Raw genomic sequence first — 14,133 nt, 5'->3', positions numbered from 1 at the left:
GGACTGGTTGAAATGAGAAAGCGTGAAACAGGTGGGCACATTGCCGATTCTCTGTGGTTACCTGTGACAGGACTATGAATCCTACAGCCTCGACAGATGTGGGGACGGGGGCAGCATTAACTGTGGTCAGTATGTGAGGACTGGCCTCTCACCTCCAGGACCCTCCCAACCCCCAGACGCCTCCGTGAGAATTCAGCCAGGGGCACCCACAGGAACCTGCTCCGGAGGCCAGGAACAGGAGCTCCAGGAGGGCGGGCAAGGTGGGTGCAGGGGTGGGGGAAGGGCAGATTCTCAAGGACGGGCTTAGTCCGGGCCAACCAGTGCCTTGCTGTTTCGAGAGTCTGGATGATGACATTTACAACAGGTGTGCCGCCCTCTCTCCACCCACCCCAGTCTGGCACAGGCACGGAAGGAAACAGACTAACCCTGTTCTCAGCAAGCAGCCAAGAAGCCACAGACCATCAAACTCTAAATTCCGACGACTGCCTTCTCGCGGAGGCTACATCAGAAGTTCTGAAGGGCCATTTTTTTTTCATCTGTTGTAAAATCTCAATGAGCCTTCCTGCAGATGATCAAAACAAAACCGCTTGTTTCTGTGTGTGGCTTAAACCATCAAAGGCGATCCTGGAGTGAGGACAAGCAACCAGTGGGCAGTTAAAAGAAGGAAATGAACAGCAGTCAGAGCACAGACAGAAAACCCCCGTGTGGCTGGGTTCCGGGCCCCAGCCCTGTCCCCACCCTCTGCGGTTTGGCACATTCTCCTCCTCAAACTCCGTGAGGCTGTAAATCCTCTGTTTTACCCACACCAGTGGGGAGCTGCATTTCTCACTAATACACTCATCAAACATCAACCAGGCACTAGAAAAGAGCAATCTGAGTCTCATCTAGAAAGTTCCTGGCACTTGGCCTGGAGGGATGGGGAGGCGGAGGCGGAAGGGAGATTTCCTGTGAGCTTTTCAACCCTCCACAAGGGCTCACACCAGAAAAACCCACTCCCCTCCTTAGTCAGCTTCCCTGCTTCTGATGTAACCCAGCCAACTCTCAAGCTTTTCAACAGAATGCCTCTATTAGGCAAAGAGAAGTAAATCACCATTTGTGGGGAACCTGAAGCCAGCCCCAACTTTTTCGACTCTCAGGGGGTATCCTTAAAATCCATGTAAATCACACTGTGTATAGGGCAAACCATTTATTATAAAAACAATGTGCAAAACATGGTTCTTTCTTTTTTTTTTTTTTAAGATTTTATTTACTTATTTAACAGAGAAGAAGAGATACTAAGCAGGGGGAGCTGCAGAGGGAGAGGGAGAAGCAGGTTCCCCGCTAAGCAGGGAGCCTGATGCAGAGCTCGATCCCAGGACCCCAAGATCATGACCTGAACCGAAGGCCAACGCTTACCCCACTGAGTCACCCAAGCACCCCTCAACATGGCTCTTCCACAGGTAATAGGGGCATCTTTCCGAAGTGGAAACACGAAGACCTATGAACAGAGCCCCACCTGCACCGGGAATCAGGGATGTGCAGATTAGAGATACCCTTTACGTTCATTTGACTCAAAACTTTAAAAAGTCTAATAATACCAAGTGTTAGAAAGGATGTTTGTTCTCATACTCAGAGGGTGGCTTCGTAAACTGGTACAACCGCTTCAGGAAAACAGCTCAGCATTCTGTGAAGTTGAAAAGTCACCTGCCCTAGCATCTAGCTGTCCCCACCCCCGCCCACCCCCAGACACTCTGTATGCCCGTGTGTGTCTATAAAAGAAGTGCTGGGCACCCGGGTGGCTCAGGCCGTTGAGCTCAGACTCTTAATTTGGGCTCAGGTCTTGATCTCAGGGTCATGAGCTCGAGCCCCATATCCGGCTCTGCGTTGAGTGTGGAACCTGCTGACGATTATTTCTCTCTCCCTCTGCCCTTCTTCCCACTCATGCTCTCTTTCTCTCACTCTCTTGAAGAAAAAAAAAAAAAGAAGCGCTTATATGTGATCAATAGAAGACATATAGCAGACTGTTCCTGGAAGTCCTGTTCACTATAAGAAAAAACCTGGAAAAAACCCAAATGCCCATTAACTGAATTAATAAAGTACGGTTTATGCACAGAAAAGAATATTACATAGAGTCCAAGTGAGGGTTCTTGTAGCATTAGGCAACTGCACAGATCAATCTTGGCAGTGTGACACGGAAGGGGAAATAAATCACGACAGACTGTCTATAGTATGATATCCTTTTAATAAAATAAAAGAAAAGATAGTAAAAGCATACTTTTTAGAAATACACAGAGGAACAAAACTGTAAAAAAAAAGAAAGAAAGAGAGAGAGAAAGAGAATGAGAGCGAGGGAATGGTGAGAGGGGTATTCAGGATGGGGATTCTCTCTGGTTGGGGAAGAACGTGGGCAGAGGGCCTGGCCAGGTAGATGTAAGTTACCAGCAGGACTCTCGTTTTAGGGCTTGTGATGGGTTTGCACAACTTACTGCACTAAAAAAGTCACTTAGCCATTCATGGGCCAACACTGAACGTGTGTCATGAGCCAGGAATTACCACTCCACTTCCATGCAACCAGAGTCCAAAAAATAAATTAAATCAGGGCCACCTGGCGCGCGACTCTTGATCTCAGGGTCCTGAGTTCAAGCCCCATGCTGGGGGTAGAGCTTACTTTAAAAAATAAAATAAAAAACAACTGATGCTCCAGGAAGACACAATAGATTATGTATCCTGTGACTTCATAGACTCTCTGGCAGCCCTAGGGATACACATCATAAAAAGTCTGGGGTGGGGGTAGAGGGACAGGGGTGTGGGGGGCAGGGGTTGTGTGACGTTAATTGTCCAAGGCCTTTTTTTCTTCCTTTTCAGTTTGCTGCTCAGCTCACAAGAGGCAGGACAGTGCAGTGTTAGGCACACAGGCTCTGGAGCCAGACCTGAGGGGTCAGAGGTGAAACCTTGTTGCCCTCCTTCCTACTGTGTAATTGTGTGACTCTTAGGGAAAATACCTGACCCCTCCATGCCTCAGCTTCCACGTGTGTCCAATGAGGCTGCCGGTGACAGCATTATAATGCTCACCGCAGAAAATTACTGTAGGACAACACTGACTTAAGCCTCCCCGAGGTCCCGGAATAGGGAGGTTGCTCTAAGTTCACCAACTCAGCTCTACCCAACAAAGACTTTATTTTATATTATTACTTTTTTTTTTCTTTTAAACTTTGGCTTGATACCACTGTGAAAAGCTTAAGAAATGGTTCTTGTAGACTCTTTTTTTTTTTAAGATTTTATTTTTGGGCTCTCTGCTCAGCAGGGAGCCTGCTTCCCCCTCTTTCTCTACCTGCCTCTCTGCCTACTTGTGATTTCTCTGTCAAATAAATAAAATCTTAAAAAATATATATTTTATTTTTTAAGTAATCTCTACACCCAACGTGGGGCTCAAACCCACAACCCCGAGATCAAGAGTCACATGCTCCCCTGACTGAGCCAGCCAGATGCCCCTCTTCTAAACTCTTCCAAGCAGGGTTGTCCCAGTACGACTCTGGCTAGCTGGACATCACACACCACAATACCGGCCTCAGCCTCTCACTAAGGATTTGTTGGACTGAAGAAATTGAGTCAGTATGTTCCTTAAGTATGCTATCTTGCAAGAAATGACTAGAAAGAGGTTTGGGACTTAACTCTGATTTTTTCAAAGACTCTCTCTGCCTCATTAACACAAGTAGCCAAATTTTTGTGCTGTATCGCTTATCTGATGACTTTAATTAACACAGACATCTGTCACCATTTAAAAATAAAAGAACTCAAATCTATGGACTAAAGGTTTCTATAATTTATTAAAATGAAAATTATTTAAATCTTTATTCACGGCCCACTAATACTTTCACCACAAGCAATTGTGAGAAATCGGGTTATCTGGTTTCTACAGGGTTAGCACAGAAGTCCTCATTTAGAAAGAATGCAGACTTCCAGAGATATGTTCAGTAACACAGAAAAAATCACATGTGACAACTGTGGAAAAAAAAAAAAAAAAAGAAGACAAATAATTGACTTCACTGGTCCCGAACATATTCTTATTACTGCCGCTCAGCAGAATAATTAAACTTCACGAGGATAATCCTGAATTGTGAAGAAAAGGTGTTATGAATACGCGTTACTAAAAGGTGAATAGTCTCATACATTTGTTTTAAATATGCCATAATGGGGGCGCCTGGGTGGCTCAGTGTGTTAAAGCCTCTGCCTTCGGCTCAGGTCATGATCTCAGGGTCCTGGGATGGAGACCGCATCGGGCTCTCTGCTCAGCGGGGAGCCTGCTTCCCCCTCTCTCTGCCTGCTGTTCTGCCTACTTATGATTTCTGTCTGTCAAATAAATAAATAAAATCTTAATAAATAAATAAATGAATATGCCATAAAGACTTCCTTTTTTTTTTTTAAAGAGAGGGAGAGAGGTAGGGGAAGGGGCAGAGGTAGAGGGAGAGAGTCTCGTGAGCAAACTCCACGCCCAGCACAGAGTCCAAGGTGGGGTTCAATCTCATGACCCTGAGATCATGACCTGAGCTCACACCAAGAGTCAGACACTTAACTGGCCGAGCCACTCAGGTGCCCCCACCACGAAGATATTTAAATAATGTTTTGGTTTTTTCTGGGCAAAATCTCAGAATTAGTTGCAAATACACCCACAAAATAGTGGCGTGCCCTCAGAAGCTGTCCAACACAAATCAATAAAATGTGGAAGAACTGCTGCCCCAAATCATGAATTAGTTTACAGAAGTGAATCATCCATTTCATGCCTAAAGCCACTCAGTTGGATTTTAAAGTAAACTTTAATACTCAAAAGAGTGCGTTTTAAGTTACCTGCAAATTCACCTGTGTGAAAGGATCCGTTTTTCTCTGACGATCCTCAATAAATAATGCTATAAGGAAGGTTTTATACCTTTTTTAATAAACTTACCCAAACTTACATACACAAGCAGTTACCCTGGGAGGCAACTCACTTCTCCCCCAGACGCGGCTACCGTCCAGGGCAAACGATCCGCTTGAACCTCAGCCCTAACGCAGGCATCCGATCGACAAGTCCCGCCGCACACAGGCTAGCACTGTTCCTAGAAATCCAGAACCACGGGTTTGGGTCAAAGCCAGGCACAACGTCAGCTGTACCGGTATTTCAGACGAACTGCCATCCCCAGCCTTAACGCATTCTCCCAGGCTGGTGATGACGACCCCTCTTTCCCGATACGGTCTGTGTAATGAGTGAGGAACGAGGGCCAGAAGGATATGGACGAAGGGCCAAGACGTGTGTGAAGAGAGACAGGGAAGAAAACTGCCCGACTCGGGGCCATCTATAGGGTCTTTACGCAGCCAGAAGAGGGGGGATAAGACAGCCCTCCGTGGAAGAAGCTACAGGTGGGAAGGTGTGTGCAGGGAATCACAGGCTCGTCGCTACCCTCAGAGACGGACAATCTGGGAGAGGGATGATGAGCCCGGAGAGGCATGGGGGCCAGTGACAGGCGGTCCCTGTCATTCATGTCAGGCTTGGCCCTCCTAAAAGGACAAATACTGCGTGACTGCACTTCCATGAGGGACCGAGAATAGTCAGTTCATAGAGACAGACAGAAAGCAGGACAGTGCTTACCAGCGGCTGAGGAGAGAGGGGGACGCGGAGTTAGTATTGGACAGGGACAGGGTTTCTGTATGGGACGAGCAACAAATTCTTGCAGTGGACAGTGGTGATGGGTGTACAACACTGTGAATGTACTTCACGTGACTGAATTGTACCCTTAAAAATGGTTACAATGGGTGCCTGGGTGGCTCAGTGGGTTAAGCCTCTGCCTTTGGCTCAGGTCATGATCTCAGGATCCTGGGATCGAGCCCCACATCGGGCTCTCTGCTCAGCGGGGAGTCTGCTTCCTCCTCTCTCTCTCTCTGCCTGCCTCTCTGCCTACTTGTGATCTCTGTCTGTCAAACAAATAAATAAAACCTTTAAAAGAAATGGTTACAATGGTAAATTTTATGATCTATTTTACCACAATGAAAACCACTAAAAATGTAATCATTGTGTTCAGGGGAAGAAGGAGGAGGAGGAGGAGGAGGGAGGAGGAGGAGGAGGCACGGGAAGAGGGGATGGGAACCACCCCCACAGCTGGAGCTCTATCCCATCACCAGTTGCTCTCAGACTTTTTAGCTCCAGAACTCTTTCTTCAACCATCCGGCATAAAAACCTAACCATACAACAGGCAGAGCAACAGATCTGATGGGTGCCAGACACCAGCCCAGGAGCCCACCAGGTCCCATCTCCCAACTTGCCCCACAAGAGCCCCTGAGGAGCCTCCAGGGAACCCCCAAAGCACCCTGGTTTGCAAACCCGGTGCAGGTCCCCAGAGGAAGCCGAACAGAGTGCAGTGGCATTTCTGAAACAGTAAAGCAGGTCTGGTCTTTAAGATCAAAGGAAACTGTCCTGAGTCTGCCTCTCAGCAGCGCCTGGGGGCAGGGTACTGACCTGCCACCAACAGGACTAAAAATATTTGCACAGGATTGTTGTAAGGCCTGATGGATGAAAGGTAAGTCAGATGCCTGACATGGATGAATTCTCACTTGATGGCAGCTATGATAGCGTCCGGTGTTACATGCACCACTCTGGTTCCTGTGACGGGAGAGGGCTGGGGCAGGAAGTGCAGGGATGGCCGCTGTGACAAGAGTCCACGTGAGAGATGACAGAGGCCCACTCTGAAGTCCTGAGTGCAGGGACTGAAGGGGGAGGTGGACCCTGGAAATAGCCTGGAAGTGCTGTCAGGATGGGGGATTGGGACACCTGGGGGGCAGAGTGGGTTGGGCTTGGTTTGGGCCAGGGTGGTGGGCTCGGGGTCATGAGCTCATGCGATCGAGCTCCGTGTCTCCCTAAGCAGAGTGGGCTCGTCCCTCTTCCTCCCTCTCGGCCCCTCCCCATGCTCTCTCTCTCTCAAATAAATATAAAAATCTTTTTTAAAAAAGAAAAAGATGGAGCAGCCATCAAAAAAAAAGAAAAGAAATCTTGTCATTTGCAATGATGTAGATGGAACTAGAGGGTATTATGTTAAGTGAAATAAGTCAGTCAGAAAGGGACAATTATCAGATGATCTCTCTGATATGAGGAATTTCAGAAGCAGGGTAGGGGGCCGTGGGGGGTAGGGAGGGAAAAAAATGAAACAAGATGGGACGGAGGAGGGAGACAAACCGTAAGAGACTCTTAATCTCAGGAAACAAACGAGGGCTGCTGGAGGAGAAGGAGGTGGGAGGGATGGGGCGACGGGTGATGGACATTGCGGAGGGTCTGTGTTACGGTGAGCGCTGTGAATTGTGTGAGCCTGACATTCACAGACCTGTTACCATGCCCCCTCCCCCAAAAAACAATATGTTAATGATAAAAACATTTTAAAAGAAAGAGAATAAGGTGGGAATAAGCACTGACAGCCATCATCTCATTCATCTCCTAATCATCTTGAAGAAAGGAGCAGAGATAAGCAGAGATAAGCAGGAGTAACTAGAAGGTTGTGCATGCAGCTGCTCTGCGGGAGGGAGAGGACAGCCTGGGGCAGACACCTGCCAGGGGCCCAGTCAGGGCACACTGGAGTGAAGTGACGTCCACCCTCATCCACCCTCACCTCCGTCCCACGCTGCATGGGGACACTGACCACCTGTCTCTTTACCAACTCCCTGCAGCACTGAGAAGCTAATAAAAAGGTACAAGCTGTCCAGCCAAAAATCATTCCTCCACCCACCCCCTCCTTCCAAGCTCTTAGAGCTTGTGGGCCACAACCCAGAGATGGCCTCCTCCTCTTTCCAGAGCAGCTGCCAGGGTTCTAGAACAGCCTGCCAGAAGGGCCCAGAACAGCAGCAGTGAGATCAGTGAGCAGTGAAGCTGGTGCCCACAGAGGCCCCATCCTGGGGTTCATCCCCTCTCTCCACCTTAGTCACCTAGCAGGACGCACCTGAGCCTGCCCACTGGCTCTTCCCCAGCACAGAAGGAGACATGCAGGAGCATGCTTGTCACCCTGTGGTTTGTGGAGGCTACGAGTTGGAAACTGCATGGGTGGCCAGCCCTGGAGGGCCGTGGGAGCACAGACGGCTCTGTGCGGGTGCCTGGGTGGCTCGGCGGGCTGAGCACCTGACTCTTGACTTGGGCTCAGTTGTGATTTCAGGGTCCTGAGATCGAGCCCTGTGTGGGGCTCTGCACTCAGCAGGGAGTCTGCTTAGGATTCTCTCCCTCTGCCCCTCCCCCACTCACCCTCCCTCACCCTCTTCTCTCTCTAAAATAAATAATCTTAAAAGAAAAGAAAAGAGAAGAAAAGAAAAGTGATCTATTATAAAATTCCTATGGGGGGGGCACCTGGGTGGCTCAGTCGGTTAAGCATCTGCCTTCAGCTCAGGTCATGATCCAGGGATCCAGGTCCAGGGATCGAGCCCAAGGTCAGGCTCCCCTGCTTCTCCCTCTCTGCCTGCTGCTCCCCCCTGCTTGTACACGTGCTCTCATGCTCTCTCTCTCTCTCTCTGTCAAATAAATAAATAAAATCTTAAAAAAAATAATAAAAGATAAAAAATAATATTCCTGTTGGGAATAGGGATTCATTCAATCATCTGGTGTTCACCGTGTATCTAAAATAATGTAGGCACTGTGCTCAGCAGAGTAGACAACAGTGACTAAAAAGTAAGTAGAACTTCTCCCCTCCTGGTGTCAGTAGAGGAGACAGATGTGAATTAAACAATCTCACCAAGGCAAGGGGGAAGGGAGGAGATACATTGGAGATGGGCAGGATCTAGAGTTCCTCAGTTCTACACTTACACAAGCCACAGAAAGCCACTTATATCCTTGCTTACATGACCCTAAGGAACGGTCCCGCTCAGCAGAGCTGCAAGCCACCCATAGACCTTGCTGTGCCCACAAGAAACCCTCAGGAGATGTCTGTCCCATCAATGGATGAAGGCTCTACAGTTCATCACTAAATGATGCCTTCAAAAACTCCTGGGCCTTCACCTTTGAAAGGAGGAAACTGAGCAGAAAGGAGGAGCCCAAGGGCCAGGCCCGTTGCCAGATAATCACAGGTGTGCACAGTGCACAAGTGTCCACGGACCGACGACTAGTGGCCTTGCCTCCTCATGCCCACGCCCTCCTCACACCAAGCTACTTGCAGTTCCTTAAGCAAAACACTCTTCCTCTCCTACTTTACCTGGAAAACTCCTATTAATGCCTCCAATTCCTGATCACCCTCTCAGCCACGCTTTCCAACCCTACTCACCCTGGTGACCTTGATTTCTGCCTTCCTTCGTGCCGTCTGTACCTTGTGCTCACCTCTACTAAACTCGACTCGATCATGAACTCTCTCAAACTAAACCCTATTCATCTCTCGTAGGCCAGAGAGGGGTTTAGAACCTAGAACACCACAGAGGCTCGAGGTGTGGCAAATGAAAGAACAAATGAACCCATGTCCTACATCGTGCTACAAAAACAGTAGGGTAAAGTCTGTGCCCTCAAAAGCTTACCATCTTAGATAACAAATAAATGAAAAGATGTAGAAAAACTTGTAAGAATTAAAATATTAGAATTCTACGGGTGGCTCTTGATTTTGGCTCAGGTCATGATCTCAGAGTTGCGAGATCGAGCCCCGATTAGTGGGGAGTCCACTTGAGAGTGTCTCCCTCTCCCCATTCTGCCTACCCCTTGCTCCCCTGCACATTCTCTCTCTCTCTCTGTCTCTCTAAAGTAAATAAATATTGGGGCACCTGGGTGGCTCAGGTCATGACCTCAGGGTCCTGGGTTCAAGTCCCGCATCAGGTTCCCTGCTCAACGGGGAGTCTGCTTCTCCCTCTGCCCCTCCCCCCTACTCATGTGTGCACTCTCTCTCTCAAATAAAATCTTTAAAAAAATAAAATGTTAGAATTCTAAGTCAACATTACACTTAGAGAAAATAAATTATTGTACCCAAAAGTCCCTTTGTATATACCATCACACATCCTCACAAAATTTAGAAATCAAAGACTTGAAAGAAACATACAAAATACAAATGTAAATACAGTTAGTGGAATGTAAAGGATTCTGATCTTGTTATATGCAACTGCATCTTTAAAATGAATGGGAACTCATTTTTCATCAGTACAAAATACTGAAAATATAACCTAAAAAGGCTTACCATTTTTTCAATGGGAAAAGGATAAATACGTGAAATAAACATTGAAGATGCTTGTTAGAGATGCAAACTCGGTAGTAATAGTAAGAAATATGCATTTTTTCATATATGATTACAGTACAGGTGTTAGGATGTAAACTGCTAAATGGCATCCAATTAAATAAATCTCAGGTATTCTAGGAAACCCAGAGCCTCCTGTCACAGCCGTTGTCAATCGCGTGATAGCAACAAATGGCCGAAGCCCAAGTTACAAGTGAAGCCGTCTCGAAAACATACAGTACTTCTTATCGTGAATAACTGACGCATACTGAGTCCTCGATAAACTTTTATTGAGTGAGTGATCTGATAGTCTTATTCAAAGGGAAAAATTATCTACTAGTGAGGCAAGTTTATCAGGAGCTGGGGTTACCTAGAATACATCCTTCTCATAATGAAAACAGGCCCCAAATGTTTCCCCTGTATTTAGCACCCAGTTGCCGAAAGAGCTACTCTTTTCCCTTTTTGCGCCTGTCCCTCTATGTACAAACTATCCCTCCGCGTACTTCCCATGTGGTAATAACACATCCACCCATCAGCCTCCCCCATGGCTCTCTGGCTACAGCCAGCGATTCAAACTTAAATCTGGGAGGTGAGTTTTAATACCGAGAGTTTAAAACAATGAGTATAAAGGATACTGGATATCTGGTAAAGTGCATTTTTCTGACTGCTGGGTCAGATAAGGAAAAACTGCAAAGCAGAATCCGAGCGTCTGGACGGTTGCCAGAGGTAGGAAAGAAAACCTTAGTGAACAAGAGTTCTGCCAACCAGGCACCTGGGTGGCTCAGTCGGTAAACCAGCCAACTCTTGATTTCAGCTCAAGTCCTGATCTCATGAGTCATGAGATCAAACCCGGCGTCTGGTTCTGTGCTCAGAGGGAGTCTGCTTGGATATTCTCTCCCTCTGCCCCTTCCCCTGCTCACACTTTGTCTCTATCTCTAAAATAAAAGAAAAATAACAAAATTAAGAAAATAAATGTTAAGAGGCTTTAAAAAAAAAAAAGAAAAATAACAAAGTTAAAAAAGAGTTCTGCCAAACAAAAAATAAATAAATATATAAAGCTCCAGCCAAACATCCTTAGAATAAAGACCAATGGAAAGCAAGCACGCAGCGAGTGTGGCAGAGGGTAAAGGAAGCCTCAAGACCCTTGTCATCCCTCACTCATTCATGCATTTATGTGCTAAGGGTTGTCGGAGACAGAAAAAGGAAAAAGTCTTCATTCCTGCTGTGAAGGACTCCATCCATTAGAAATATAAAATGGCCACAAAGAGCTATCACACAAGGAAGAAAGCAACAATGCATAAAGGAGGTACAAAAAAGTGTGTTCAGAGACAGAAGAAATCTCCCATTTAGGAAGTTATTAGATACCAGGATTTTGAAAAGATGAGAACATTAGGAGAAAAAAAGCAATCACTGCTAATCCTTGTTCTTCTGTCTTGCTACGCTGCCATCTGCCATACTGTCTGCCCGACCTCAGGGCCTCTGGCACCTCCTAAAACAACAGCCAGGAATGGAGGACTGATGGCAGGCGACCACCAAACTCCACAGAGCAGTACCATGAGCCAGGCTGTGTACAAACGGTTATCTTCTCCAGTTTACAAGAAAGAAAATGGGGCACAGAGAAGTTAAGTGACTTGCCCAAGGTCACCCAGCTCATAAGTGGCACAAACAGGAGCTGAGGCCAGAATCTGGGCCCTTAGCCATGAAACCTGTCGCTGCCTCCCGGTGGAGAACCTGTGGACATTTATCAGGACATACACAGCTGGGGGACGCAGGCGATTTTGACCGACTTGGCCCTGTAAGCACACTCATGTATTTCCCACTATTCTTATTTGTGCAACAAAAATGTGCACACCATTCCTGACCTGGTTTTGAAAATGAGTTTTCACAATCTTTAATGGGATATTTGCTTTGTTAATGGGGGGGGGGGTGCCTGTTTCATGAGGGGGCCAGTGGCCAGAAGTAGTTAAATCACAGTCTTGACGGGCGCTGGTGGGCACCACCCCTTACGGGTCATCTCAAAATCTTGGGCAAAATGCCCAGCTTTGCTTGTTTCTTCCCCAGAGTGGCTGTACCGACGGTGTCATTCCACGAAGTAGGCAAAACCACCTGATGGTGTCCACATAAAGAGGCCAAGCACCGACTGCGCCATACCCAAGGCTTTGGTGACTGAGGTCCTAAGTCCTCTGCGTCTGCAGGAGGCAAGCCCCGCGGCGACCACAGAAAGGCTTTCCCCGTGCAGGGTCGCTGCCAATCCCTGAAGCACTTCGCTGTTCCCTGCGGAGCACAGGGCCCTGCACCCCCGGGCCCGGAGGGGGCTGTGTCACCTCGCCCCGGGCCAGGGAGGAGGCAGGCTCCGGACGAGCTCGGGGCGGGACCACAAAACTTCACCCAGATTCCTCATTCGGGTGAACTCGCCGCTTCGTGGAGGACCGGGGCCCTGTCTGACCGGCCTGGCAGCGGCAGGAAAGCGGGCGCGGGCTCCCCCCACCTGCCGGGCATCCCTGGAGAGCTCGTCCCCTCCCCGTCGCCGGCGACGAGGGGGAGAAGGGGGCTGGGGGCGCCGCCGAGGACCCACCTGACCGCGCCGACAAGGCCAACGTCCGCCGAATCGTCTGAAACACATTCCCACGATTTCCAAGAGGGCGCCGCGGCGGGAGAGCGCGCGGCGCCTCACAAAGCCAGGTGAGCCGCCACGTCCCCGCCGCACGTGCTGAGCCGCCGGAACCCGCCCGGGAGTCCGCGCGGCCGCCCCCCACTTCCCGGCCGGCCGCCCCCGCACTCACCAGGTGAAGAGCTGGCCTTTGAGCCCGCGCAGCAGGCTCCCCAGCGCGCCCGCCGCTCCCGGCGCGTACGGCTGCGGGACGCTGGGTCCCGCCGGCGAGGCCGCCTCCATGCAGGCTCTGGCGCCCGGAACCCCCCGACGTGCCGGGGCGGGGAGGACGGGGGGCGGCGCCTGGGCGGCCGGCGGGACCCGACCCCGTGCCCGCGCGCCCGCGCTCGCTCGCGTGCCTCCTCCTCGGGCCTCGGCGGCCGCCCAGCCCTCACCCTCCTCAGGCCTCCGGGGCGGGACCAGACACCCGCGGACTACAGCCTGGCCCCTCCCGGGGCGCCGGAGGACACGGGGCGCTGCGCTCCCCCGCCCGGGCACTCGCGCCTCGGGGATGCGTGACACCCCACATGCGTTTTGGGGTTTTATGGTTCCCTGTTCAGAACCGGCTCACGAGGTGAGGCGAGGCTACGCCGCGTGCCCCAACCTAAAGAGCCGTGACTTTGCAACCGCCCGAACTTTGCTAACCGGGAAGGGCCGCTGACTCCTCCCCGGCGGGCTGACGCCTCCCCCGCCGGCCGCCCTCCCTCTCTTTGACAAAAGACACTTCCATCTAAAAGGACTGAAATGCTCCGTTGGGGGCTGTTCTTTTCAATGCAAAACCTGCGTAAACGCCCACAGGGATTTTTGCGACAGGTCTTCGTGGGGTGCCTCGCTCGCGAGGGTGTGCGCGGCGCGGCCCTCGGGGTGCAGGCTCGGCCGGCAGGTGCCCGCGCCGCGCTCGCCGCCACCCGCGGGCGCGCACCCAGGACTCCCGGCGCCGGCCACGCCTTGCGATGCCTCTGCGGGCGGAGGAACGACGAGCACCTGCGGTGGAAAAGTTGCTGATCGTCACCAACAGAAGGACCCAGAAGACGAGGGAGAAGGTATGAGACCCTTTCTCTTCCTAACCACCTCCCTCCCGGGGCCAGGGCGGAGGACCGAGGAGGGGTGTGAAGAAGGAGCAAAATAAAGGTAAATTCAAACGAGTTGGCAGTTCCATGAGAAGGTTCTAAGAAAGAAAATAGATTTTGAAGAATAGAATGAAGCTTTAGGGACCCCAAGTTCAGCAGCTACAGGAACCCCCCAAAGTTTAAATTAAATTATTATTTTTTAATTGTTGGAGAACAAGGTCATCCAAGAGAGGGACCACAGAGTATT

The 14,133-nt window shown here is 49.8% G+C and overlaps 1 protein-coding gene across 1 annotated transcript in view; it reads right to left on the bottom strand.

Annotated features, from left to right (window-relative positions):
* Positions 1 to 13,678, bottom strand: part of LOC111153674 (solute carrier family 35 member F2) — a 49,105-nt gene extending 35,427 nt beyond the window's left edge. The window contains exon 1 of the mRNA XM_022512827.1: positions 12,950 to 13,678. Within this exon, the coding sequence (XP_022368535.1) occupies positions 12,950 to 13,059 (110 nt within the window). The 5' untranslated portion in view covers positions 13,060 to 13,678. The remainder of the gene's footprint in view (positions 1 to 12,949) is intronic.
* Positions 13,679 to 14,133: the final 455 nt, after the last annotated feature.

Source organism: Enhydra lutris, unplaced genomic scaffold (assembly GCF_002288905.1).
Source record: "Enhydra lutris kenyoni isolate GAN:26980312 unplaced genomic scaffold, ASM228890v2 scaffoldscaffold34, whole genome shotgun sequence".
NCBI lineage: Eukaryota > Metazoa > Chordata > Mammalia > Carnivora > Mustelidae > Enhydra > Enhydra lutris.
The sequence above is the reverse complement of the archived record's forward strand: the minus strand, read 5'-3'. Positions and strand labels throughout refer to the sequence as shown.